The sequence below is a fragment of the Somniosus microcephalus genome, chromosome 25 (assembly GCF_052327205.1).
Source record: "Somniosus microcephalus isolate GS21.2 chromosome 25, FLI_Smic_1.0, whole genome shotgun sequence".
Lineage (NCBI taxonomy): Eukaryota > Metazoa > Chordata > Chondrichthyes > Squaliformes > Somniosidae > Somniosus > Somniosus microcephalus.
In genome coordinates, this window is record NC_141011.1 from 27183363 (window position 1) to 27211007 (window position 27645).

Sequence of the window (27645 nt, forward strand, 5' to 3'; positions counted from 1 at the left end):
AGAAAGTGCAAAAAAGATTTACTAGAACGATATATACCTATCAGGAAAGATTGAAAAGGCTGGGGTTCTTTTCTCTGGAAAAGAGAAGATTGAGGTGGTGACCTGATAGAGGTCTTCAAGATTATGAAAAGATTTGATAGGGTTGACGTAGAGAAGATGCTTCCACTTGCAGGCGAGATCCAGAAATAGGGGCCAAAAATATAAGATAGTCACTAATAAACCCAATAGGGAATTCAGGAGAAACTGCTTTACCCAGAGAGTGGTGAGAATGTGGACTCGCCACCACAGGGAGTGGTTGAGGCGAATAGCAGAGATGCATTTAGATTAAACACATGAGGGAGGAAGAAAGAAATAGAAGGATATGTTGATGGAGTTAGATGAAAAGGGGTGGGAAGAGGCTCGTGTGGAGCATAAACACCGGCATGGACCTGTTGTCTGAATGGCCTGTTTCTGTGCCGAAGATACTTTGTAATAACCAGCGTGATAAATCAGCACAGACACTTTAATAAAACAATCTGTTATTCCCCATATGTTAAAAATATTGTCCGTAATTCGCATTAAAGATTTACTTTAAATTCCCGATATTACAATCTTGACTGCATCAGATTTAAAAATTAATGGAAGTTGGACCAATTTCATTTGCTGCAGATTATTGCTGCTCGTGTCTGCTGTTGCAGACCGATGCAACTATTGAAACTCACACACCGCTCTATTTGTGCAAAATACCAGAGGGGGAATTTTAACATGGGTGAGCGGGTGGGAGTGGGTGCAGGTAGGGGGTTAATTGGGCAAAAATTGCTAACGTATCAGGAAGTCTGCTCCAACCCGCCGACTTCCGGGTTTTACTGAGGCGGGACAAGGGACGGGCAGCCAATCCGGTCCCAGGAGGCGGGTTGCATTTTAAATGAGACTGGAGGCCACAGATTTATCCCAATTTGCAGGTTTTACTGAGGCCGGCCCTGTTTCCTGGTCCTCGGGAAATCCGGCAGCTGCAGTGAGGTGAGGACAGCCTCGGGAAGAAGGTAAGTAGACCGGGAGGAGTAGGAGCGCTTCCTCCCGGACCCCCAAGCTCCCCCCACCATCAGGACCCCCCACCCCCCATACAACCACCGCCCCTCCTCCCAGGGAATCAGACACACCCCCCATACAACCCCCTCCCCCCCCCCCCCCCCCAATACAACCCTTGCCCCCTTCCCCCCCCCCCCCCCGGGAATCAGGACCCCTCCCCCTCCCCCAGAAATCAGACCCCCACCCCCCATACAACCACCGCCCCTCCTCTCCCAGGGAATCAGACACCCCCCCCATACAACCCCCTCCCCCCCCGGGAATCAGACCCCCCCCCCCATACAACCCTCGCCCCCTTCCCCCCCACGGGGAATCAGACCCCCCCCATACAACCCTCGCCCCCCTTCCCCCCCCCCCCCCCAAACGGGGAATCAGACCCCCCCCCCCCCCATACAACCCTCGCCCCCTCCCCCGGAAATCAGATCCCACCCCGCCATACAGCCCCCGCCCCCCCCCCCTGGGAAATCAGACCCACCCCCCCATACAACCCTCGCCCCCTCCCCCGGAATACAGACCCCACCCCCCCATACAACCCCCCCCCCGGGAAATCAGACCCCCCCCCCCCATACAACCCTCGCCCCCTCCCCCGGAAATCAGACCCCACCCCCCCCATACAACCCCCCCCCCCGGGAAATCAGACGCCCACCCCCCCATACAACCCCCCCCCCCCCCCCCCGGGAAATCAGACCCCGCCCCCCCATACAACCCCCGCCCCCCCATACAACCCCCGCCCCCCCCCCGGGAAATCAGACCCCACACCCCCATACAACCCTCGCCCCCTCCCCCGGAAATCAGACCCCACCCCCCCCCATACAACCCCCCCCCCCGGGAAATCAGACCCCACCCCCCCATACAACCCCCGCCCCCCCCCCCGGGAAATCAGACCCCCCCCCCCCCGGGAAATCAGACCCCGCCCCCCCATACAACCCCCGCCCCCCCCCCCTGGGAAATCAGACCCCACACCCCCATACAACCCCCGCCCCCCCCCCCCCCCGGGAAATCAGACCCCCCCCCCCATACAACCCCCACGCACCCCCCCATACAACCCCTGCCCCCCCCCCGGGGAATCAGACCCTCCTTGGGATCACACCCCCCCCCCCCCCCCCCCTGGGGTCAGGGCTCGGACCTACCTGGTCCTGTGGCCTCCTCTGGCGTGCTGGAAGCAGGCTGACTTCTGGGCGGGGAACCTGTCACTGACAGAAGACGCATGCTGTGGAGTTAAATCTCCAGACTTCTAGGTTTCCGTGCCGCTACCGGACCCCCCTGACCCCCACCCCACCCCTGCGTCCAGTGCATCTGGAAGTAAAAATTCACCCCCAGGTGTCTGTCGCACAATCTGGCGTATGTTAGAGACACGGTCAGCCAGTGGGGCAGGCCAGGGCTGCCTGATGCCTGTTTTGGGATGTATAGGTTAACCACCGCTTCTGGTGTGGACTTGGCACATTGTCCCCCTTCCCGTAGTGGATGGCAAATCACTGGCAGTGAGAGTAACAATTCCCGAGCAGCCCTCCCATGGCCTCCTGTGGGTTCTTAGTCCCTATGGACACACTTGTTGCCCCTTCGTGCACCGTACAGTTTGTGTCATTCTTTCTGTGCTCTCAACCATAACCCGGGTGGACTCTGTGAGACATCTTCTCTGGTTACAGTTTGCTGTCTGGATCCCACTCTTATGCTCACCTAATGACAGAATAAAGAAAGATGTATGAAATATTGTACAGCTAGGAGTGTGAAGGACTCGCTGGCAGTGGCCACAGTTTGCCTCACAAGTGGGAATAAAAACCGTCTCCCACCAGCAGGTACAGAGCATTCTGTTTGTCACACTTGCTGTGCTCTGAGAGTTTGGACACTGAAAGGGGAGAGATTGGTTTGTATACGTTGCGCCTGTTTTTCAGGCGTAAAATGGGTGCGACAAATACCAATTTCTGGGCGCAAGGTCCTCTGCCGGCATCATGGCCGCCGCCATATTGGTCTTTTTAGGCATCCCCGAGGGGCGCCTGAAAGTGGTGTTGGACCAATTTAAATACACAAAGAAAGGTCCTCTGCCTGTTTCAGGAACCGACTACGATATTCGTGAAAAGCTTGGCGGAGCATGTACCGTGCAAGCTCCAGCAAATTATTCCAGTTTTACAGCGGCCTGACCAACTGTCCTTAACGGGACCACTGGAGGCTGAGAAAAAAAGGTCACTTCTTTAGTTTTTAGTGACCTTGATGTAGAGCCAGACTGAGCATTGGGAGCGGGAGCACAGGGGCACTGGGAGTGTAGGAGGTTGCTATAGGGAGAGGCTTCGATGGATCGAATGGCCTTTTCTCATTCCGATTGTTCTTGTGTTCTTACTGACTCAGCAAATGGATACCCTTCTAATTAATCTTGGCAAGTTTGTGCAGTCAGTTCATTATCTTGTGATGTAGAAAACAATGTAGTGTGTAACAGGTTCTTGTTGTAAAGTGGGGACTGAGTGACCCAGGGTGGGGACTGAGTGACCCAGGGTGGGGACTGAGTGACCCAGGGTGGGGACTGAGTGACCCAGGGTGGAGACTGAGTGACCCAGGGTGGGGACTGTGTACCTAATGACCATTGATACAGCATCACTAGTAACGGTCCCATGTTGGCAAGTCTGCGAAATACAGCAGATCCACAGAGCACAAAAGGAGACAAGATAACAAAATGCCTCACAATGTGTCTGTCAGGTACAGAATTGGACTTTAACCCAGTTTGTTAACTCACTTGCAGTACATCCAGCTGGAGTGAAGGGGAACGGGGACTGACAGAGATAAATGGGACCGTTTACGAGTGCATAAACTCTCTGTGATTATAGTTTCAAAATTGATTTGATGATATTTTTGGATCTATAAAGTTTGACATTGTGTCCCAGCAATAAATAACAAAGGCTTTGGAACTAATTAAATCTGCTCTTTGCTGTGCAGCCACCTTGGTTTTACAATGCAGCTATCAATCAAAAGGACAACCTTAAGGTCTGAGGCAACAAGTTAGGGATACCTGGAACAGATTGCCCGGGGAGGCTGTAGCGGAGAATGGTGCTGGCAAATTCAAGAGGGAACTAAGAGGTATTTGATAGAGAAAGCGCTTGAGGGGTATGGGAAATAGAGCAGTATATGCTACTTCTCAAACGTAGGCACTGGCCAGATCGGCTGGAGTGGCCTCTTCCATTCCGGTACATCCCTCAGTTCCACAACAAAGACTGAGGGAACTGGGTGGATCAGTGGGGTTATCTCAGAGACCTGGCTTCAAACCCAGCCCATACTGCAGTGACAAAAGGTTCTCGTCTGCTGCCTCTAAGGGGTTCTAAGTGATATGAGTTAGGTACAAAAGTGTCCCTAATTGGGCACTAATTGTGAACCTGGCTCTGAGAAGTCACAGGATGTGGGACGTGGCAAAAATGTCACCCTGGTGCAGTGAGGGGCACTGTTCTGAGACTGGGGCTAAGGTATGTTGTTGGGGCAGAGCAGAAGGATCTTTGCTTTGCCTTTAGATGTGATACCCATACATGCCAAGTTTCAGCATTTCACAAGGACAATCACTTGTGTGGGGCCCAGGCAGGGAATGCTGGCAGACATCAGCATGGACCTGGCCCCTCACGCCTCAGGGCTGCCCCCACGTGGGTCCTGCCATTGAAGGGATCCTGGCCACAGCCGACTGTAAGCAGGAATTCTTACACGAACAGGAATTTCTGCCTACAATATTCAACAGTGGGATCCCTTCCATTAGCGGCAGCACTCAGGAAGGAGCAACCTTGAGGGAAGTGGGTGGCAGTGAAAGGGAAGGGGTCAGAAGAATGGATAGCCTTGAAGGAGATAGGGAGGGGAAATGAAGGCGAGAGGAAAACAGGCGGAAACTGGGAATGGTGCTTTTGGGTTGAGAGAGGAAGTAAATGCTGGCATTAACTGAGAGGAAGGGGTAGGGAGAATGGCAGCTTTAACAAGGGGACGAGTGCCATATATATGAACTCACTGGGGAGGGTTGGGGGGATGAATGACAGCCTGAAAGGGGGAGGTGAAAGAAGAGACTCTGTTTAAACTGGGTTGGAGGGGGAGAAGAGTTTGAATTGGGTTGGAGGGGGGAGAAGTATGTCAGTGGATTGGGGGGGAGAAAGGAAGAAGATTAACAGTTTGGACAGTGGTGGAGGAAACTGCAGACAGGGCGGGACAGTCGGACGAGTGTCCACATCCCTAATGCTGTGCCTGCTGAGTTGAGCAATCGCAGCCATTCACTCTTTAGCAGAATACCAGCAGAGAGAATCCAATCCCTCCTTGTCCATTTTCTGCACACGGTGAAGATAAGACTTGCAGGAAAAGTACAGAGGTAAAGTCAGTAAATGTCTCGTCAGCACCCAGGGGCACGGCCTTTAAGGAGAAGTGTTGGTTTCCTTTGTTTTTTTGTGTATTCTATTCCTTTAAATGTAAGAAGTCACACAACACCAGGTTATAGTCCAACAGTTTTATTTGAAATCACAAGCTTTCGGAGCGCTGTGACTTCACCTGACGAAGGAGCAGCGCTCCGAAAGCTTGTGATTTCAAATAAAACTGTTGGGACTATAACCTGGTGTTGTGTGATTTCATACATTTGTCCACCCCAGTCCAACACCGGCATCTCCACACCATGGCTACTATTCCTTTAAAGGCACAGGACGCAGTCGGTATTTAATTACTGTTCAAATTGCGAACTCGCTCAGTCAAGAGATTAATTTATAGCTTTGAGTGTTTAATAATCTCACTAAAAGCAGAGGGCGCTTGATTTATACTGCACTGCAGGTAAAAGCTGTCAGACAGTGAGAGCTGGAGAGCGAGTCACCGCACTTCACAGCTCCCAGGAAATGCCTGGGACAATGCTGCCACACTGCGGCTCCGTCATTGAATAGAAGCGTTTCCTGTTGCCTCTGAACTTGCTGCTGATTTACTACAGACTGGGAAGCAGTTGGTGATGGGAGGATGGAGGAGGAGTCCCACCAGACAGTGTTGCCCCTGAGATTGGGTCCTTACAGAGCTGTAACATGCAGCGTTCCGTTGTTTAAGTTGTTTTCTTTGTTTCCCCACCAGGTTGTGAGTCAGAGTCCCGTGGCTGCCTGTCACTCAGCCTGGCCTCCCTTGCTTTGGGTGTTTTGTCAGTTTTTTGCCGGTCACTGGACCAATGCGCACGCAGCAGCTAAGGTGACTTAAATTGTCCGAATTCCCCACCCCCACAAAAAAAAACTGCACCTCATCTTGGCTGCAAACTGGGTGGGTTTTATGGTGGCTGGGATATATCAGGCCGGCCCAGCCACAGCACATGAGTGGCTGAGAGCAGTGAGAAGGCAGTGGGATGGGAGGGGAGAAGCTGTCTGTTTTTAATCAGCATGAGGGCAGTGATGCAGTTGCAGGATTTTTTAGAGTTTCAAAAATGCCAATGGCTGTGATTCACGTCGCAACAGTTCGCTGACTGTGTTTATTGGTAGAGCTACGGTTTTGTTGCAACTTATGTGCCAGCACACAGCGCTCAGGCTGCCTAAACCCAGTCCAGTCCTTGGCACACGGGAATTGATAGCATGCCTTTGCCTTTTAGTAAGGCCTGAGAAGCACGAAGATTATTTGGGAAGTGAGTGTGGGAAATAGGAGAGGAGTGAAGTACACTAGGCTTGCCAACTTTGGTTGGATGTATTCCTGGAGTTTTCATCTCATGACTCTCGTCACCACCGCCGTGCCCAGTCAAACAGCCTTTTTTTTCCCCCCTGTCTCCAATATTTTTAGAATTAATAAACAAAAGTGTTCAAAGGAAATTAAAAAAAAAAAAAAAATGAATGCCCCTATATTTCTTTGGTTGCGCACAGCAGAGTCCAGAAGATTAATCTTCAATTTCTAAGAGACTCCAGGGCAATCCAGGAGGGTTGGCAACCCGAGCTGGGCCTTCACCTACTCTCGTGCAAAGTCTGATTTAGGAGTCCCTGACGCTGTCACTGGTGCTGAGGAAATTGTATTGCCTTGATGTAAAATACATGATATGGTGAGGAACCGTATGGCAGGGATTGCGTCCAAGGGCTGGAGGGAGGGGATAGGCCAGCATTGGAGAGATTTTAGGTTGATTTGTAATGAGTTGTGGTAACAATAAAAAAAAATTATAAGTTTGACACAAGGGCGTTGGAAGTGGTTTACCACCAGTTACACTTGTGCGGGGGTTTTGAGGGGGTTTGTACACTGCTACTGTCCAGGTGGCCTGTGGGGAAAAGCACAAAATCTGGTTGGAGATTAAACTGCTCCTTGTCTTGAATCAGCGCTGAGTGAACTATGTTAAAGGTGCTATATAAATGCAAGTACGATAGCAAAATACAGCAGATGCTGGAAATCCGAAATAACAACAGAAAACGCTGGAAAAACTCAGCAGGCCAGGGCAGCATCCGTGGAGAGAGAAACAGAGTTAACGTTTCAGGCCGATGACCTTTCGTCAGAACTGGAAAAAGGCAGGAAAGGGACAGCAGGGGCTGGGCCCCTAAACCTGCTTTCCATTTCCTGTCTTTTTCCAGTTCTGACGAAAGGTCATTGGCCTGAAACGTTGACTGTTTCTCTCTCCACAGATGCTGCCCTGGCCCTGCTGCGTTCTTCCAGCGTTTTCTGTTACATAAATGCAAGTTGTTGTTGTTGTTGGACCCTCAGCCTCTGTCCTGATGCTATCCTGAGTTAAGAAAGGATCTGACGTTGTTTTGGTTCCTGGTTGGAGTCAAGTTCTGTTGGTCAATAATATTGCTGGGCCTGCCCGCTCCCATGCCAATATTATTTTGCTCCTGTTTGGAAAATGGCAGCTTAGTGACCCCTGCATGTCCACCCCTCATCTACCCAAAGCTCCCTTCCTATGCTGGACTGCACTTTGAGTAAAACAGGCAGAGTGCGTAACATTCAGAGACCACAGTTAATATGGTTCAAATGATTCGGAAGGGTTTAGTGTGAAGGTACTTTTACATGTCTTATTGAAATTGTTCCTGACTCCTGCGAGTGACTTCCACGTGCTGCTCTGTCCCGTTTTATATAAGTTCAGTCTGGTGTCAGTCTCTTTATGCCCTGCTGTGTAACGTGGAGACCCGATTGCTATTGAGTCTGGTGGGCCAAAATGGCCTCTATCTGCACTGTGGGGTTTCTGTGATTCTGTGTTAACCTGACATTGGACCTGCTTTTGTGTGGCTCCATGATGGTGTCAGTTCACTGAATGCCGGGCCATTCCCATTAGGAGTTCCATCAAGAGAGAGGGAGCTGGATATCCGCCACACCCTTTAGTGTAACAGCGCACAGGTGCGATGGGCCGAACGGCCTCCTTCTGTGCTGTAAGATTCCATGATTCTAAGCACTTTACGTTTGTGGCTCACTTTGGTTGTTTTACTGAACAGGCAGTTTGGTGTACCCTCCTCACACGGCTGAATATTTTATTTTGTTTCACTGAAAAGTTGATGGAAATTCTTCACTTTTGTTGTCCCCTCTTCAAACACCGGGTCGATTTTTACTGACACAACTTGTACCAGAGGCACTGCAAACCCCCAGAGTCCTGCAGCAAGTGTCCGGGCCTGTGATGTGTACCACAGTATCAGGCAGCTAGTTAACGCTCGCTGCACTAGTGAGGTGATTTTTCCCTGCCCCTGATGCTCGTTCTGGCGCTCTCTCTCATTACCTTCATGGTCCTGTCCTTCTTTCCAGAACCGCTGTGTTCTGTCTCCCCTGCTGAGCTGCCTGGAACAGAGTGCACTAAGCGACATTTTTAATGAAGTGCTATGTTTTCATGTTGCTTCTCCTCCTTAGTCCACCTCTCGGCAGCTTTTCTCTGCTCTGCAGGTGGCCTGTTGTGTTGTTTTCCCAGGCTCTTTATCCACCGCCTAATTAGCCTCCCGCCTCTGTCTAATGAGATCCTTGATGCTACCACTTGTGCGTTGCTTTAAGCCATCAGGTAGTGATGTTAAAAATAGCTAGTATAACTTGTGCTGTATAATCACGATGTTAAATAAAGCACAGCAGGAAACAGATTAGATTCTGAAACTTTACCAAATATCCAAATACTGACAACAACATGAGGGAATGGAGTCATTTTCTGCGCCAGCCGCAGGGACAGCATTTGGCAGCACAGCAAGGCAAAATTGCCATGGCAAGTGTATCAATAAACAATATTTGCATTCATAAAACAGCTTATCACAGTGAAACATTTCAAAACGCTTCACACAACGAGTTGCTTTTGAAGTGTGGTGCTTCTTATGATCACGGCAGCCGTCCTGAACCAGCCATGCCCCAGAAACGGCCGTACGGTAAATCACCAGTTACTGGATGAGAGAGAAATGTTGTCCAGGACACCTCGAGAAACTGCTCCTCTTTAAATAGTGCCAAAGACCGAGCTACTGGTCAAAGGTGCCTTGGGTCTAATGCCTCAACCAAAAGATAGTACCTTTACAACGTAGTGCTCCCTCAACACTGCACTGGAGTGTCGGACCCCAGGCTGTGTGCCAGAAATGTTGTGTGGGATTCAATATCCCAAAACCTTGTAACTCAGCAGCGGGTATCCTACCGGCTGAGCCAAGCTGACACTCGGGGTGATTTTATCAATGGGGACGTGATGGAGGCGGGAAAGCTGCTTGTCGGGTTTTAGTCCCGCCTCCATCGACGTCTGGCCAATCCACACTATTTTCCCTTGATTGACCTTGTTAAGCCCGCCCAGCGGGTTTAGCAGGCCAATTAAGGGAAAGCCGGTGACAGAGAACGTCAGCGTATGACGTTTCATCTGTCAAATTTTTTTGACAGATGAATTGTCATCGTTTGACAGCTCTGTGAAGCTGTCAATCACTGACAATCTCTGTTCTTTGGTGAGTCCTACTCAAGACTCACTTAGAAAGCTTTCCAGAGCAGAAAACAGAAGGCTGCTACATTTAAGAATGCAGCGGCCATTCTGCATTCGCTGCCGGTGAGATGAGGCAGCTCCGCAGCCTAAAGGGATGAAGCCTGGAGGAAGAAGCAAAGGTAAGTAATCTTATGCCAGTAATTCCTGTCCCAACGCATGAGTACGGACGGGGTACTCACGTGTGGGCCCGGAGGAATTACCGGTTTTCAGCATGCACAGCGCATGCGGGGAAAACCGGCATTTCCTCTCCTCTGACCCAAGGGGTTAAGAGGTGGAATGCATACGACGTATCAGGCAGTGCGTGCGCGCTGAACTTCCCTTTTTTTATTAGAGTTGCCCATGGGGAAAAGACTCCGTTTTTTACGCGTGGAAAAAGCAGCCGTAAGCACTTACTTTTAACAGGTAAGTGGTCTATTAAGTTAAATTAGAAAATTTTCCCACGGGTTCTTTTTTTTTAAGACTTTACAGTAAGGTAAGTGTATTTTTAGCCCCGATTTTTTATATAATAATTTTTTTCAAAATTTAAAATTATTGTTTAAAATAGTTTTTTACAGTTATTTATAGTTTATTTAAGTAGTGCGATGTTTTTTTAAAATTTTCTTTCAAGTTTAAGTAGTGTTTTGGGGCCAGGAGTTTTCATGAGCTTGACAGTTCTTACTATCAAACTCATGAATGAACTTTTGCAACCTCCCATTGGTTGCCCAGTGCTCACGTGATCCCAGCCGGCTCATCACACTAAGTACGCCGCTGGGTCACGCACGCACAGCGCGGCAGGACCTGAAGCGGGCCAGTGACAGGAAATGCAATGCGGGCCAGGATTGAAATGTCAGCGCGCCGGGTAAGTGCACATCGGGGGCTTGCACGCGCGGCAAGCCCCCGAACCTAATTTCTGGCCCAATAAAACACTTTGGACTCACCTCACTTACCTCTCCACACTTGCACTCATCACTCACCTGCACGCCGGACATTTCCGCCCCTCCAATCCCCGCAGACCCATGGCTCGCCTCGCTGACCCTGGCGAGGTTCAGAGCCATCGGGAAGCCCACACTTTAGGGCTCAAAATAGGGATTAGCCAAAAAACTACCTGTTAACTACCTGTTAACAGGCAGTTAATTGACACTAATCCCCTTCCCGCCTCGAGGAGATGGGACCCGGCGCGGGTCGGGTACCCGCCTCCTGGGAAGATGGCACGGAGGCGTGTTGGGGACGGGATGGGCACCCGCCCCCAGATTCTGCCATTTTCCCAACAGTCCCGCCTCCATACCCGCCCCCCCAGGGCTGGCAAGATCGCCCCCTCAGATTGGAAAAACCCTGTAGCACTGATCCGGTCATCTCGCCACCATCGCCGCAACATGTCAGCGAGGAACAAGGGAGCCTTCGAAAATCGAGCAGGATAATTCCAGGTCTTGTGGAGTGCCCTCTCCCTGGCCAATATGCATCCCTCACCCATCACGAAAACGGATTATTTGGTGATTAGCGCATTGCTGCTTGTGCGATCTGGATGCGAGATGTGCTTTTCTACAGGTTGACGTCGATTGCACATTACACAGTTCTAGAGATTAACGCTTCTTTTGTTTGGCTAACTGCACATGTAACAGGTACTGGCGTACAGAGTCAGTTTCGGGGGAGGGAGGGGGTGGGAATCGGAGTACTCCGATCCTATCCCAGTGATTAATCCAATTTAAAGTACTATTTCAGTGCACTACCCATTGTTTTCTTAAAAGCCCCTCTTTTCCCACTTTATACACCTTCCTGACATTTTAGAGTCTGCTCCTTTTTACTTGCTAATCTTCCTTCATATAGGGTTGCCAACTCTGGTTGGACATGTTCCTGGAGGCACCATTCCCCATCTCCAATGGCCCCGCACGGTCAAACAGCCTTTTTTCCCCATTTCCAATATTTCTATAACCAACAAACAAAAGTGTTCAAAAGAAAAGGAGGAAGAACACATTGTTTTTAACACCCCCTGCTCGCAGCCGGTTCCAGGAGATTGATCTCCAATTCCTGGAGACTCCAGGGCACTCATGGAGAGTTGGCAATCCCTCATAGGCAGTGACGGCGAGGAGTGGCAAGGTTGAACAGGGGTTATTGATCTTCGAACAGGTTAGTCGTTGCTCAATTTAAGCAACGAGAGTACAGCCGCGTACACAAGGCCCCCTGTTTCCCAAGGGTCGCAGGTATCTGCTGCTCTCTGCTCATCTCATTCTTTCTTAAAATAAATGGCCTTGTCACACGGCACCACCGAGCTACAATTACTGCATGAGCATTGGTGCTGTGTTTTTTGGGGCGTTCTCTGTTCTGCCTCTTACAAAGCATTAACCTATGATTAACCTAGTGTAACGCTTTAATGTTCAAAGTCATTGGATAGGTGGAGCTTCTGCTGCGAATGATAACATGGTCTTTAGCAATAGTTACTGCTTCCCTGCCAAGTTAATCATTACCACAGATATCAAGGCTCCGGGCTGGTAAAAAAAAATTACCAGCACCAGTTTATCAGGCCTAAGAGCCTCCTAAAAGTTAATATTTATATATAAGAGTAAGGAAGTATTGCTGCAATTGTACAGGGCTCTGGAGAGACCACACCTGGAGTACTGTGCACAGTTTTGGTCTCCTTATCTACGAAAGGACATACTTGCCTTAGAGGCAATGCAACGAAGGTTCACTAGATTGATTCCTGGCATGAGAGGGTTGTCCTGTGTGGAGAGATTGAGTAGATTGGGCCTATACTCGCTGGAGTTTAGAAGAATGAGAGGTGATCTCATTGAAATATATAAGATTCTGAAGGGGATTGACAGGGTAGATGCTGAGAGGCTGTTTCCCCTGGCTGGAGTGTCTAGAACTAGGAGGCACAGTCTCAGGATAAGGGTTTTGGCCATTTAGGACTGAGATGAGGAGAAATTTCTTCACTCAGAGGGTTGTGAATCTTTGGAATTCTCTACCCCAGAGGGCTGTGGAGGCTCAGTCATTGAGTATATTCAAGACAGAGATCGATAGATTTTTGGTCTCTAAGGGAATCAAGGGATATGGGGATCAGGCAGGAAATGGAGTTGCGGTCAAAGATCAGCCATGATCCCATTGAATGGCAGACCAGGCTCGAGGGGCCGAATGGCCGACTCCTGCTCCTATTTCTTATGTTCTTATAAAAGTTTTGAGAAATGTCCTTCTAACTCAGATGTCCAATTATGTCACTCTGTTCCCTAGCCAACGACTCCATCCCCCTCCCCGGCTACGGTCTGAGCTGAACCAGACTGTTCGCAACCTCGGCATCCTTTTTGACCCTGAGCTGAGCTTCCCACCCCATATCCTCTCCATCACCAAGACAGCCTACCTCCACCTCCGTAGCATCGCCCGTCTCTGCCCCTGCTTCAGTTCATCTGCTGCTGAAACCCTCATCCATGCCTTTGTTACCTCCAGACGTGACTATTCCAACGCTCTCCTGGCCGGCCTCCCACCCTCTGTAAACTTGAGCTCATCCAAAACTCTGCTGCCCCCCCGTGCCCTAACTCACACCTAGTCCCGTAAATCCATCGCCCCTGTGCTCGCTGACCGTGTCCTAACTCACACCTAGTCCCGTAAATCCATCGCCCCTGTGCTCGCTGCCCGTGTCCTAACTCTCACCTAGTCCCGTAAATCCATCGCCCCTGTGCTCGCTGCCCATGTCCTAACTCACACCTAGTCCCGTAAATCCATCGCCCCTGTGCTCGCTGCCCGTGTCCTAACTCACACCTAGTCCCGTAAATCCATCGCCCCTGTGCTCGCTGCCCGTGTCCTAACTCGCACCCAGCCCCGTAAATCCATCGCCCCTGTGCTCGCTGCCCGTGTCCTAACTCGCACCCAGTCCCGTAAATCCATCGCCCCTGTGCTCGCTGCCCGTGTCCTAACTCACACCTAGTCCCGTAAATCCATCGCCCCGTGCTCGCTGCCCGTGTCCTAACTCACACCTAGTCCCGTAAATCCATCGCCCCTGTGCTCGCTGCCCGTGTCCTAACTCACACCTAGTCCCGTAAATCCATCGCCCCTGTGCTCACTGCCCGTGTCCTAACTCACACCCAGTCCCGTAAATCCATCGCCCCTGTGCTCGCTGCCCGTGTCCTAACTCACACCCAGTCCCGTAAATCCATCGCCCCTGTGCTCGCTGCCCGTGTCCTAACTCACACCTAGTCCCGTAAATCCATCGCCCCTGTGCTCGCTGCCCGTGTCCTAACTCACACCTAGTCCCGTAAATCCATCGCCCCTGTGCTCGCTGCCCGTGTCCTAACTCACACCTAGTCCCGTAAATCCATCGCCCCTGTGCTCGCTGCCCGTGTCCTAACTCACACCTAGTCCCGTAAATCCATCGCCCCTGTGCTCGCTGCCCGTGTCCTAACTCACACCTAGTCCCGTAAATCCATCGCCCCTGTGCTCGTTGGCCTACATTGGCTCCCACACCGCCAATGCCTCAATTTTAAAATTCTCACCCTTGTTTTTAAATCCCTCCATGGCCTCTCCCCTCTCTATCTCTGTCAACTCCTCCAGCACTACGCCTGTCTGAGATCTCTGCACTCCTCCTTCAGTTGCCTCGGTTCTAAGCTCCGGAATTCCCTCCCTAAATCTCTCTGCCTCTCTACCTCCCTCTCCTCCTTTAAGTCGCTCCTTGAAACCTACCTCTTTGACCAAGTTTGAGCTGTCCTAATATCTCTTTATGTGGCTCGGTGTCAAATTTTGTTTGATAACGCTCCTGCAAAGAGCCTTGGGACGTTTTACCACATTAAAGGCGTTATATAAATGCAAGTTGGTATTCTCTGCCACACTTAAAAGAAAGTCCTAAAAAAATGAGAAAATGGGAAGTGGTTGGTGCAGTAAATTAGATATTGGCCTTTCATCGTTGGGACCTGGCTTCCATTCCAGCTTTATGTAGTGCCTTTAACAATGTGATGAATGGCTGCTCTGTTCCATTCACCCATCACCCCTGTGCTCACTGACCTACATTGGATCCCAGTCTACCAACACCTCAAATTTAAAATTCTCATCCTCGTGTGCAAATCCATCCATGGCCTTGCCCCTCCCTATCTCTGTAACCTCCTCCAGCCCTACAACCCTCTGCGTTCCTCCAATTCTGGCCTCTTGTGCATCCATGACTTCCTTCACCCCACCATTGGCGACTGTGCCTTCAGCTCTCTACACCCTAAGCTCTGAAATTCCCCCCTTAAACCTCTCCACCTCTCAACCTCTTTCTCTTCCTTTGACACACTTCTTAAAACCTACCTCTTTGACCCAGGATTTTGGTCACCTGTCCTAATGTCTCCTTCTTTGCCTCGGTGTCAGTATTTTTGCCTGCTTAGGCTCCTGTGAATTGGCAATGTCATTCAGACTGGCCTACGGATGGTTGGTGTGAGAAGTGGAAAAGGTGACACACTGATACAGTAGAGAGTGCTCTTCTGAGCTTGGGGCTGAGGCATGGTGTTGGGGAAGAGAAGGGGGAGCCTTAAAAAGAGCATCTAGCTGGGCTATACCTGACTTTGGAGTGCATGTGCATGGTGCTGGCTGCTGGGTGCCTGGAGTGGGAAGTATCTCAATCCTCAAGACCTCGATGAATACAGACAAAACGAGAAAGAAAAGCAGTCATTTCCTGCTGGTTCAGAGAAACTTCCCAATAACAAAATGATATCCTCTAATTGACCTCAGGATGGGCCTAAGAGCAATTCACCTCCAGTTCACTGCAGGATGTGCTTATTTATCGCACACAGGTCCCCCTTAGCAGTAGAATAATACATTGTGCATAACATGATGTAATGCTCCTGTGTCCTGTCCTTATAAAACGCCATGAGCAATGCCACATGACATCTCCTAACATACAGGGAAGATGTTAATCAGATTTTAAAACTTTTATTTCACCCTTTTAATACCACCAAAAACAGATTTAACTGGTCATTCATCTCATTTACTGTTTGTGTGAGCGCAAAATGGCTGCCAAGTTAGCCTATGTAACAACAGTCATTGCAAATTACTTCATTGTATGTGACGCACTTTGAGAATTTTTTTAATTCATAGGATATAGGTATTACTAGCAAGGTCAGCGTTTATTACCCATCCCTAGTTGTCCTTGAGAAGGTGGAGGTGGGCCGCAGTCCTTGTGGTGAAGATACTCCCACAGTGCTGTTTGGGAGGGAGTTCCAGGATTTTGACCCAGCGACAATGAAGGAACGGCGATATATTTCCAAGTCAGGATGGTGTATGACTTGGAGGGGAACTTGGAAGTGATGGTGTTCCCATGTGCCTGCTGCCCTTGTCCTTCTAAGTAGTGGAGGTCACAGGTTTGGGAGGTGCTTTGGGAGATGTTTCTGAGAGATGTTATGGTGTGAGGCCTGCATTGGTGATGGGCCTGTGCTGTGTTATGAGGCCTATGCTGTGTTATGAGGCCTGTGCTTTGGTTTCAGGCCTGTGTTGATGATGGGCCTATTCTGTGGTGTGAGGCCTGTGCTGTGATGAGGCCTGTGCTATGGTTTCAGGCCTCTGTTGCTGATGGGCCTGTTCTGTGATGTGAGGCCTGCATTGGTGATGGGCCTGTGTTGTGTTATGAGGCCCATGCTCTGGTCTGAGGCCTGTGTGTTAATGAAATGATTCAGTTATGCTGTGAGCTCCATTAAAATGACCTGTTTCTCATTTGCAGGCATGGATTGTTACAGGAAAGTGAGAGATTGGGGCAGCTATATTATGTACAACAGGGCTCACTGGGACATAATCACTCTGGTGAGAATGTTCTAGGATACGCAGAAGATGAAACCAGCAGAAAATACAAAACAGGAAGGGTGAGTACAGTGAGGCTAGAGTTGGACCAGCAGCCTTATTCAACCTGAGGCTGAAAATCACCAAATATACTACAGAATTTCACAACTTCATAGATTACTTTGCAATTTATTTTTTTACTCGTGGAGGGCAATAGATGTAAACAAATAAAGTTTAGATGATGTGGCAGAATGTTGTCACTTAATTTCTGATGCACTAACTTTTTGCCACCAATTTTCCCCCTTCTCCTGAAGGCTCTGATTCGTACTGGGGTAGAGTTCCACTGGTGTCGGGCACCCTCTGGTACCTCACCGAAGAGGCCATTCTTCATTTGTGAGCCTAAACAGTGAGTAGTGCCAGGGTATTTGACTATTTGGGTCATCAGAGCCTAGCCTGATCCTGTCCTGAGAATCTGTGGGGGGTGCGATCCTGGCAGTTACGCTGGGATCGTGCCCACTGCAGAACTCCGCCAATCACCCCGCTGACGTTCCAATCTCTGCGTTCCTCCAATTCTGGCCTCTTGCGCATCCCCGATTTCCATCGCCCCACCGTTGGCGGCCGTGCCTTCAGCTACCTAGGCCCTACACTATGGAATTCCCTCCCTAAACCTCTCCGCCTCTCTACCTCTTTCTCCTCTCCTTAAAATCTACCTCTTTGACCAAACTTTTGGTCACCTGTCCTAATATGTGGCTCGGTGTCAAATGTTGTCTGATAACGCTGCTTTGAAGCGCCTTGGGACATCTTACTACGGTTAAAGGCGCTATATAAATGCAGGTTGTTGATGTTGTTCGTGAGGTCACGGGGAGGTGCCTGCAGAAGCGGGTATTTGGCTTTGGTAAGGGGTGGGGGGTGTGCATCTGTGGCGCCCCCTTGCCAGGCACCCCAATAACGCTGCCATCAGATGTCCAGCCCAGAGAGATGTTACCGGATCCCCCACCCCCACCTCCGCAGGAAAGCAATGGTTGTTGCCCTGAGTCGCCCTGTGTGTCAGAGAACATGCTGACATTTGTTTCTCCCATCCCACCCCGAGCTTTTGGTGGTCCAAGTCTATGGGGGCCTCTTGCACCTTTCTGGAGGCCCGGCAAACCATCCACTAGACACATGCCGGTCCCGATGAGGCTAAGGAATTGAGAACTCGCAGTGCGGGGAGTCCCCAACCTCAGCCCTGCGTCTTTCGCATCAGTGACCTTGCGTTGAGTGGGTGGAGGCTCCGCCCCCAACCGAAGGCCATTGGAAACCCCAGTGCAAGGCCGAGACCCGGTCGCAGCAGAATTTCGGGCCATTCTGCTGGACTTATGGTCGGTGTCCGCTGAGCAAATTTGGGGCTTGTGTCCTTACCTGACATCCACACAGGTACGTTCAGGCAGAGATCACTGTTTAGTAACCAGCAGCAGGAAAATCCTGATATTTTCCTCTTCCTATCCCAACTAAGGCCAACTGTAGCACCCCGCCACTGCCCAGGCTGAGATTGACTAACTCGGCACAGATCAGGGAATGAACCACAGACCATTCACATCACACCACTCAGTATATTTACCACTGGGCGGCCAGGAGATCAGACCACTTTTAAAATTCAATTCCATTCCATTAACATTTGGGATTTTATGATTTGAAGATGCTGAGTGAAATCTAAAAGCCCTAAGGGTCGAAGGCTGGAATGGAGGGAGGGGTGGGGGAAGTAATTGATTGTGGTCATTTAGCAGTGAAGCTCAGAAGGCTGTCTATACCATATCACAAGCATTTATTCCAAAATACCAGCTCCTTTCTCTGGAGTGCCTGCGGTTTTTAGTATCGATCTCATCTCTAACCACTGGGAACTGATGGGAAGCTGTACTGGACTCATCAGCCGCCCGGGAGAGATGCCTGACAGGGCGACTGATCCGATATTGCCCATTTAACACTGGCGGCCAAAGTCAAAATGACCCCAATCATGTGATCATTGCGTTGATGATTTCAACAACGCAGTCCAGAGTTTTTGAGGTCCATTCTGAAAATGTTAACTGTTGGAAAGCGTGTGCGGACACCGAGTGGGAACAGGATTGGGCTCCGCTGTGATGTCCGCCAACGCCCCCCCCCCCCCCCCCAACCACATGAAGAATGGGCCCCCTGGGTGAGGGTGCCCAGTGCCTGTAGAAAGGTGCCACAACACGAGTCAGCACGTTCGGCAGAGGAACAACGGGGAAACGTGAGTGGGAAAAATTGTCCTGCTTTCTGTTCTTTTTTTATGCTTGAATATTGTTGTTTCAGCAGCAAGTAATCAGCACTTGCTCGGTTGGGCAAAGAAATATGAGCTGGATTATTTTTTAACAACAGAGCAAATATCGTTCAGTCAGCCTCTTGTTTGTCAAATTGTTTAAGAAATTAGTTGAATTATTAACTACAGTGATACAGTCGTATTTAAGGGCAAATTCAATTGTTTCGCATTTTCTCTCCAGTTTTCATCCCTCCCTCTTCTCCAGAAGGCATTGACTCCCACACTGGAGTTTCAGAGTCACTGTCCAACAAGCTGCAGGACCCAGGCCTAGAATTCAGCTCACGCCACCTGTTAGGCTGAGTAGCCCCCCCCACCCCCGTCCCGTCCTCCCATGGTGTTGTTCGTAGGCTGAGGAGCCGAGACCCAGGAGGGAGCAGGACCGTCTGACAAGAGCACAGCCGTGTCAGGGATAGGAGCACAACCAGGCTGGGGAGGGGAGCACAGTCGGGGAGGGGGAGGGTGAGGGGAGCACAGTTGGGGAGGGGGAGGGTGAGGGGAGCACAGTCGGGGAGGGGTGCACAGTCGGGGGAGGGTGAGGGTGAGGGGTGCACAGTCGGGGGAGGGGGAGGGGCGCACAGTCGGGGAGGGGGAGGGGCGCACAGTCGGGGGAGGGGCGCACAGTCGGGGAGGGGCGCACAGTCGGGGGAGGGGGAGGTGTGCACAGTCGGGGGAGGTGCGCACAGTCGGGGGAGGGGCGCACAGTTGGGGAGGGGGAGGGGTGCACAGTTGGGAGGGGCGCACAGTCGGGAGGGGGAGGGGTGCACAGTCAGGGGAGGGGGAGGGGTCCACAGTCGGGGAAGGGGGAGTGGTGCAGTGTCGGGGAGGGGGAGGGGTGCACAGTCGGGAGGGGGAAGGGTGCACAGTCGGGGGAGGGGGAGGGGGAGGGGTGCACAGTCGGGGGAGGGGGATGGGTGCACAGTCGGGGGAGGGGTGCACAGTCGGGGGAGGGGGATGGGTGCACGGGAGGGGGAGGGGTGCACAGTCGGGGGAGGGGGAGGGGTGCACAGTCGGGGGAGGGGTGCACAGTCGGGGGAGGGGTGCACAGTCGGGGGAGGGGGAGGGGTGCACAGTCGGGGGAGGGGGAGGGGTGCACAGTCGGGGGAGGGGTGCACAGTCGGGGGAGGGGTGCACAGTCGGGGAGGGGGAGGGGTGCACAGTCGGGGAGGGGGTGGGGTGCACAGTCGGGGGAGGGGGAGGGGTGCACAGTCGGGGGAGGGGTGCACAGTCGGGGGAGGGGGAGGGGTGCACAGTCGGGGGAGGGGGAGGGGTGCACAGTCGGGGGAGGGGGAGGGGTGCACAGGAGGGGGGGGTGCACAGGAGGGGGAGGGGGAGGGGTGCACAGTCGGGGAGGGGGTGGGGTGCACAGTCGGGGGAGGGGTGCACAGTCGGGGAGGGGGAGGGGTTCACAGTCGGGGGAGGGGGAGGGGTGCACAGTCGGGGAGGGGGTGGGGTGCACAGTCGGGGGAGGGGGAGGGGTGCACAGTCGGGGAGGGGGAGGGGTGCACAGTCGGGGGAGGGGGAGGGGTGCACAGTCGGGGGAGGGGGAGGGGTGCACAGTCGGGGGAGGGGGAGGGGTGCACAGGAGGGGGGGTGCACAGGAGGGGGAGGGGGAGGGGTGCACAGTCGGGGAGGGGGTGGGGTGCACAGTCGGGGGAGGGGTGCACAGTCGGGGAGGGGGAGGGGTTCACAGTCGGGGGAGGGGGAGGGGTGCACAGTCGGGGAGGGGGTGGGGTGCACAGTCGGGGGAGGGGGAGGGGTGCACAGTCGGGGAGGGGGAGGGGTGCACAGTCGGGAGGGGGAAGGGTGCACAGTCGGGGGAGGGGGAGGGGTGCACAGTCGGGGAGGGGGTGGGATGCACAGTCGGGGGAGGGGGAGGGGTGCACAGTCGGGGAGGGGGAGGGGTGCACAGTCGGGAGGGGGAAGGGTGCACAGTCGGGGGAGGGGGAGGGGTGCACAGTCGGGGAGGGGGAGGGGAATGATATGCATTGTGTTGTTTTTTTAGAACAATCCCCCAAAGTGATTGGGGGGCCCATGCTAACCGAGTGACCAATAATACCACATGGTCAGCAGGGACTAATCACCAACACTGGTTGCACTTTAACAATCATAGATTGTTACAGACCCAAAACTGCTAAATATGTGGATAGAGTGGTAGACAAACAGGCAGCGTGATATATAAACAACAGAATGATCGATTCACAGGCAAACAGAGATGAGAGGTAAATGGAGACAAAGGTAGGTAGATAGAGGGAGAGGCACATAGATAGAACAGACGTCAGTGGTGATTCAGCATTTTGACCATCGGCCTGCAAAATAACAATAGTTATTATATTTCGTTGGTAAGCGCAATAAATAAATGTGAGACTTCTCCAGCAATCTCTGAGAGCCATTTTCACTTTCAGCGCGAGCAGCATGCCGACGGTTGTGGATCGGCAGACAGTTAGATGCCCCGCCCAATACTCCTTTCCATTGACTTTAGTCGGGGGATTTCTCCTGGTCTCCATATTCCTCCCTCAACCAACACCACCAAAAACAGTTATCCAGTCGTTATCTCAGTGCTGTTTGTGGGAGCTTGCTATGTACAAAATGGCTGCCGTGTTGGCCGCCACAACAATCGTCACTGCACTTCAAACTCATGGCGCGCCAGGAGCTGACGGACATTTCTGAGCAATGCGCCAAGGGGCTACATAAAATGCAAATCCTGTTTTTTTTCCCCTTATACCCAGGGACCAATGGAATCAATGAAGGCATTTGGTGGAAAAGATCTCGGCTTCCATGAGGGCTACTCCTCCCATCCGCGGGAAGACTCCAAGGGTGAACTGTCCAGACCAGCACGCAGCTCTCTCCAAACCTTCACTGGGATAGAGGTTACCAATGTGTAGGACAGAGCTGGGCACTGGGGACTGCTGGAGGGAGTTAACAAACAAAAAAAAAACTTTCAAAAATAAACTGGCCGTTCAGAACAACTGAAGGAAAATTGAGGACTTTCCAGCCAAGTGAATGGAGATTATTTTTTCATGTTGCGGGTTGGGTCACTGTTGGGCTGTGCTTGGCCGTTTTGCCATGGGAAAGCTGGTGAGCGCTGACTACCTGGTGGAAAGCCGCCTCTTACTAAGCAGGTCGAGCCCGTGTTACCGTTGGGTCACTGTGCCTCAGGTTCAGGAGTTTTGGTTCCATTGTGAAACCAGCTTTCCAACGCTGAAGGTCTTTATCGCGAATGGATTTTGATTTAACTGAACGTGCAGGGAACCGAAAGTGCGCATTGCGCTTACTCTAATGTGACGTTTCTGTCCCACAAATGTATCTTCTTGTTTAAATGGAAGTGAGCTAACCCTCCTCCTACTTGTGTTCTATAAAAGATAGGGTTATATATCAGGGTTAAACCTGCCATTCACACATTAATAGGGGGGCTGCTGGATCCAGAGGGCAGGCATGACACTCTACTAACTCTGGAGTACTGTACCACAGCATCAGCAGCAGCTCTGAGTTCACTGTTACGTCAATCACCATCTGCAAAAAATGATCAGAATGTTTAATGGGGAAAGGAAAGCCTGGGGGACTTTTACTTCAACCCATTTCCTCTTTTATATAAAAGAATTTTATTCTTGCCAGATATTTCTCCCATTTTGTTTTTTAATGTCAATGTTATCGTCGCCATGGAGACGCTCAAGTGGGGGGTCCCTCTCCTTGCTGGTTCTCTGCAATGACATCCGTTACGGGAAGTGTCCCAAAGCCACTCCATGGCAAACAGAGGGTGCGGCTGCAAACCAGCCTGAGGGCTGCTCCAGAGCTGGCTGGCCCTGGGCGGCCACGCTACAGGCTAGGGAGGCGGCTTTCACCGCCTGTGGCCTGGTTTCCCAAGAGCTGGGCTGGGAAAGGCCCGTTTCAAGTTGCTCCTCCTGCTATTTGCGAGGAGCTGCTCCCAGAACCTTAGTTGAGAATGACTGTCAGTAGAGAACCTTGCACATCCATGTGGGGGGAGGGACATACAGGGGAAAAACATGGTACTGACTGGCAAAACTCACCCACGTTCAGCAAGTTGAACCTAGCCGGGATACTGCCAGCCTTTAATGGGATTGGTCATCGTTTGCCAAATATTGATACACAAATATTATTAGGACCCAGTCTGCTGAAAAGTGGGACATGTCTCAGTTGGGCTGTTGACTTGGACAGTTCAAATTTGAGGCCTTGAGCTGAATTCGATAGGCCGAGCCTCCTCCAATGTCCCAAAGGGTGAAGAAACCACTGAGCCATAGAGACCAGGACGATCCCAGGTTCAATCCCTGGTGTGTGCTGAGTTAGCTGGGCTCAGCTAGCCTAGCAGCATTTGGAGTGTTACTATTGCCCTCAGTACCCATGGCGACTCGCTATTACACGTTTTACACCATCGCACAAAATCAAAATGACCCCCAGTAAGTGCTCAGAGGTGTGACCTCGGAGAATATGGCTGAAGAGGTCAGTGTGATGAACAGCAGCCACAATATATTTGGCTTGGTTAAGTGTGTTCTGTATGCTTCATTCCCTACACGCCTGCTGCATTTTCCTGGTTGAAGGAAGCAGTAGGTTCTTAAAAAGTTTACAGCTGTTAAACAGTAAGTTCCATCCAAAAGAACAGTGGTGTCGGTTGTATTTTTGAACAATCTTATACAGCTGTACACACTAACCAGGGAAAGATCAAAGTACCATTTGTGTACTGATGGTAGCTGATATTTTATAGAATCATACAACACAGAAGGAGGCCATTCGGCCCATCGTGCCTGTGGCGACTCTTTGAAAAGGCTATCTAAATGGTCCCACTCCCCCGTTCTTTCCCCGTAGCCCTGAAATTTTTCCCTTTTCAAGTATAAACCCAATTCCCTTTTGAAAGTCACTATTGAATCTGCTTCCTTTCAGGCAGTGCATTCCAGGTCAGAACAACTCGCTGCGTTAAAAAAGATTCTCCTCATCTCCCCTCTAGTTCTTTTGACAATTATCTTAAACCTGTGTCCTCTGATTACCGGCCCTCTTGCCGGTGGAAACAGCTTCTACTTATTTACTCTTATCAAAACCCTTCATAATTTTGAACCTCTCTATTAAATCTTAACCTTCTCTGCTCCAAGGAGAACAATCCCAGCTTCTCTAACCTCTCCACATAACGAAAGTCCCTCATCCCTGGTTGATTCCTTTAGCTAGAGAATCGTGGCTATTTGGCTTGAGGGACCCTGGACGCTCTCGTAGCTCAGAACACAAATCAACTCCCCGACACATGTTTGCATCACAGGGACAGGGCTGTCTGACACTTTGACCTCGCTTACTCTGGTTCAGGGTGAGTGGCGTTGGTTTTCAGTTGAGATGGGGGGGGGGCCAAGCAGAAGTGAGTCGTCCCAATTAGGGCCAGGAGTACAACTATTGCCTGACACAGCTGGCTGGATTTGAAAACAGCTGCCAGTCAGCTGGAGAACAGCATTGATGAGCAGTTGCAGAGAAGCTCATGGAGCAGATTGCCCCTGGCTGATCAGGAGACACAGACAACAGTTGCAGGCTGCAAAAGTAGAAGAGTAGGGCACGATCCGGCAAAAAGAAAAACTTACAGAAATCCACTCTGCGGCGGATTCTATCTGTGTGTCCGTTAAGGTGCGGTGTCCATCAGTACTAATACAGTTTGACAAACTAACAAACTGCTCCAAATGGGCGCACTCCTCGATTGTAGAATCAAATAGTGTTTGAGCTGCTTGACTGATATATTTGAGAGCAGCAGCCAGTCCGACACTACCCTTTTCTATAACAAGGACAAGACCTGAACTGTTTTTAACCATTGGAGAATGTTAAACTAACTGTACTGATTTTATTTTGTATTCTGTGAATATTTGTTGAATAGAAAAAGGCAATGCTTTTTTTAATTTTAAACGTACTCACAAAGATTTTATATTATTTTTACTTGTTATTATTTCGAATGTTTGACAGAAATCTGGGTTTCCAGTATTGCCTTTTACACTTTGCTGTTTTTCCTCTTAATGCATTGCTGCTAATTATCATGGAAAGAATTTAGATACGAAGGGGCATCTAAACACTCAATGATTCTCTCACGGAGATTGCTCGCAGGGATCTATTTTCTTTTTAAAAATCGCACGCTTCTTGGTGTCTTGAGGGTGACTAGGGTTGCCAACTCTGGTTGGGCATATTCTTGGAGGTGTCATCACATGACCATCTGCCTCCAACACCCCGCCCCTACATTCCGGCCATTGGTCAGCCAACATGTCCATCCTCGCGGTGCCCCGCCTTTCTAGCCAATTAGGAAGCGAATAGACTCTTTATTACCCCCCCCATTAGATGATTGGTCAATCAGTCAAACAGACTTTGTTCCCACGTCCATCATTTTTATAAAACAAAAATGTTCAAAGAATGTTTTATTTTTTTAAAATGCCCCTTAGATTTTTGGTCGGAGCCGCGTCCTGGAGATTAATCTGTCATTCCTGGAGACTCCAGGGCAATCCTGGAGGGTTGGCGACCCTAAGTGTGACCCGTGTGGAAGCATGTGTTGAGTTGATAAAACCAGGCTGGGGACAGCTCTGAGGGGTTGGGTTGAGTCTCTGACACAGGCACAGTGTCTGCTCTACTGTCTGTTATAATGATGGGTTGAGTTTTCTGGGTGGAGCAGAGGATTGCATTACTTGGTGATAATAACACCACCCAGGCAAAAGCTGCTCCCCGCCAACACTTCCAGGACGAGCAGTGGAATCATTAACTGCAGCCGATCAGTCTTGAATTTTGTTTCTTTCTGACCATATTATCTTAAAAACAGACAATTCCGAGATTGGCCTCAATCTGTCTTGTTGCGTATGATTACACAGCACTTATTTAAAACTTTTTTTTATGGCCTCATTTTTAGTATTTTATTATTTATTGTGTTCTCCTACCCAATATTCCTTACCCACGATGCCACTCATCCCCTTAGAGCTGTGCTAATGAGGTGCAGGGCCTGTCCAGACAACAGGCAGACCTGAGGGTGCAAAGTCACTGAAACAAACGCGCCATCGCTCCAACCGCTTAAAGTGGAAGGTAGCCTCTGTCGACTTGACAGAGCGAGCAATTGGGAGAGACGGAGAAGGATTTCACTAACGTAAGAAGTCACACAACACCAGGTTATAGTCCAACAGCTTTATTTGAAATCACAAGCTTTCGGAGCGCTGCTCCTTCTTCAGGTGAAGTGGAGAAATGCATAAAGACACAGCTTATATAGTCAAAGCTGTGTCTTTATGCATTTCTCCACTTCACCTGAAGAAGGAGCAGCGCTCCGAAAGCTTGTGATTTCAAATAAAGCTGTTGGACTATAACCTGGTGTTGTGTGACTTCTTACATTTGTCCACCCCAGTCCAACTCCGGCATCTCCACACCATGATTTCACTAACGTCAGCGATGTCCTGCGACGCTGTAACCCCCTGCGTTGCCAGTGCTGGGCCGGTGAGGTCAAGCCCTGGATGCGGAGAGAGGAAGACATGCTGGTGCAGTAGGGATTGCCCTTTTCAAGCTGTGTTCGAGGGAACCGATTTGCTCTGGTCACTGTGACTGGTGATGTTGTCAATACATTCAAGCTGGCTTCCAAGGCCACTGGGGTTTTATTGAGAAAATGGAACAAAACCACAGACTACAATCCTCAAAACACTGTAAAAATCCCATAACCCAAAGCAATAAAAACAAAATTATACTTTGTCAGGCACTGTGAACCAGTGGCAGTGATTTTAAATGGATAGGGCCGTGGAGGGGGATTCCTAAAATGCTGGTAAAAATCCAATTGTCCCTCATAATGAAAAAGAAAGTTGACTTTATTCAGTCACCGTAAATGGCCCTGAGGGTTTCCCCTTGCGGTATAGCTGGAGAAATTGCTAACGCATTTAAAAGCGTATTTCTGATTTCCTAGAAATCTTCATGAGCTCATTTACAAAATCACTACACACAGCAATCACAAGAACAGGAGTAGGCCTTTCAGCCCCTGGAACCTGATCCACCCTTCAATTAGATAATAGCTAATCTGCACCTCAAATCCCGCCCCCCCCCACCGTCCCTCACTCTGTGTAGATGAGCTTTGCCCTGTCCCTGGCTCCTGCTTTGTCTAATCCTGGAGAGCTTGGCAGGGGCAGAGCGGACAACTCAGTATCTAACCCGTACTGCACCTGATCAGGGAGGTGGACGAGCTTGGTGCTGACTGTGCAAATGTGAAGAAGGGTTTTATTTCCGTGATGACATATTTCATGAATATGCACAACAATTTACATTAAAAACAAATTAATGATGCCCCTCCCCCCCAATGGTCCTGTTCATAAAGGCAACTGAGCAATACAGACTGGGAGGTCCTGGTGTCCATCCCCAGTTGGCACTCAGTTGGCGGATCTCAGCTGAAGCAGCTCCGATTGGCCTCCGCACCCCTCTGATAGGGAGGGGGGAGATCATTATCCATTGGCCTCTGCTGCAAAGTGCTTGCGTGGGGATGTGGGGTGAGGACAACATTGGGTTCAGCCATACTGCTATTGTATGATTGGATAACCCACCCACATTCCCCGCCTAAACCCGCGAGTGAAGAATGGCCACACGGGCGAGGTGTCGGAGGGCATTCGCTGCCCATGGAAACCGTGCCCCAGCAAGAGTCAGCACCTTCAGGAGAAGAGAAAAAATGGCAGAAAGATAAAGAGAATATTGATCAGCTCATATTTCCTAAGGCTTTATGACA

General features: G+C 50.6%; 1 protein-coding gene across 5 annotated transcripts in view; it reads left to right on the forward strand.

Annotated features, from left to right (window-relative positions):
• The window catches only part of LOC147100558 (kazrin-like), a 701207-nt gene extending 676361 nt beyond the window's left edge, over window positions 1–24846 (forward strand). For 3 of the 5 annotated variants that reach the window (XM_085966932.1, XM_085966930.1, XM_085966934.1), the window contains 2 exons: window positions 16572–16710; window positions 21668–24846. In XM_085966932.1, the coding sequence (XP_085823058.1) occupies window positions 16572–16710; window positions 21668–21823 (295 nt within the window). In that variant the 3' untranslated portion in view covers window positions 21824–24846. Of the gene's footprint in view, window positions 1–16571; window positions 16711–16941; window positions 17034–21667 lie in introns of all 5 variants that reach the window. The other 2 variants (XM_085966931.1, XM_085966933.1) reach the window with 2 other exon arrangements.
• The last annotated feature ends 2799 nt before the right edge of the window (window positions 24847–27645 follow it).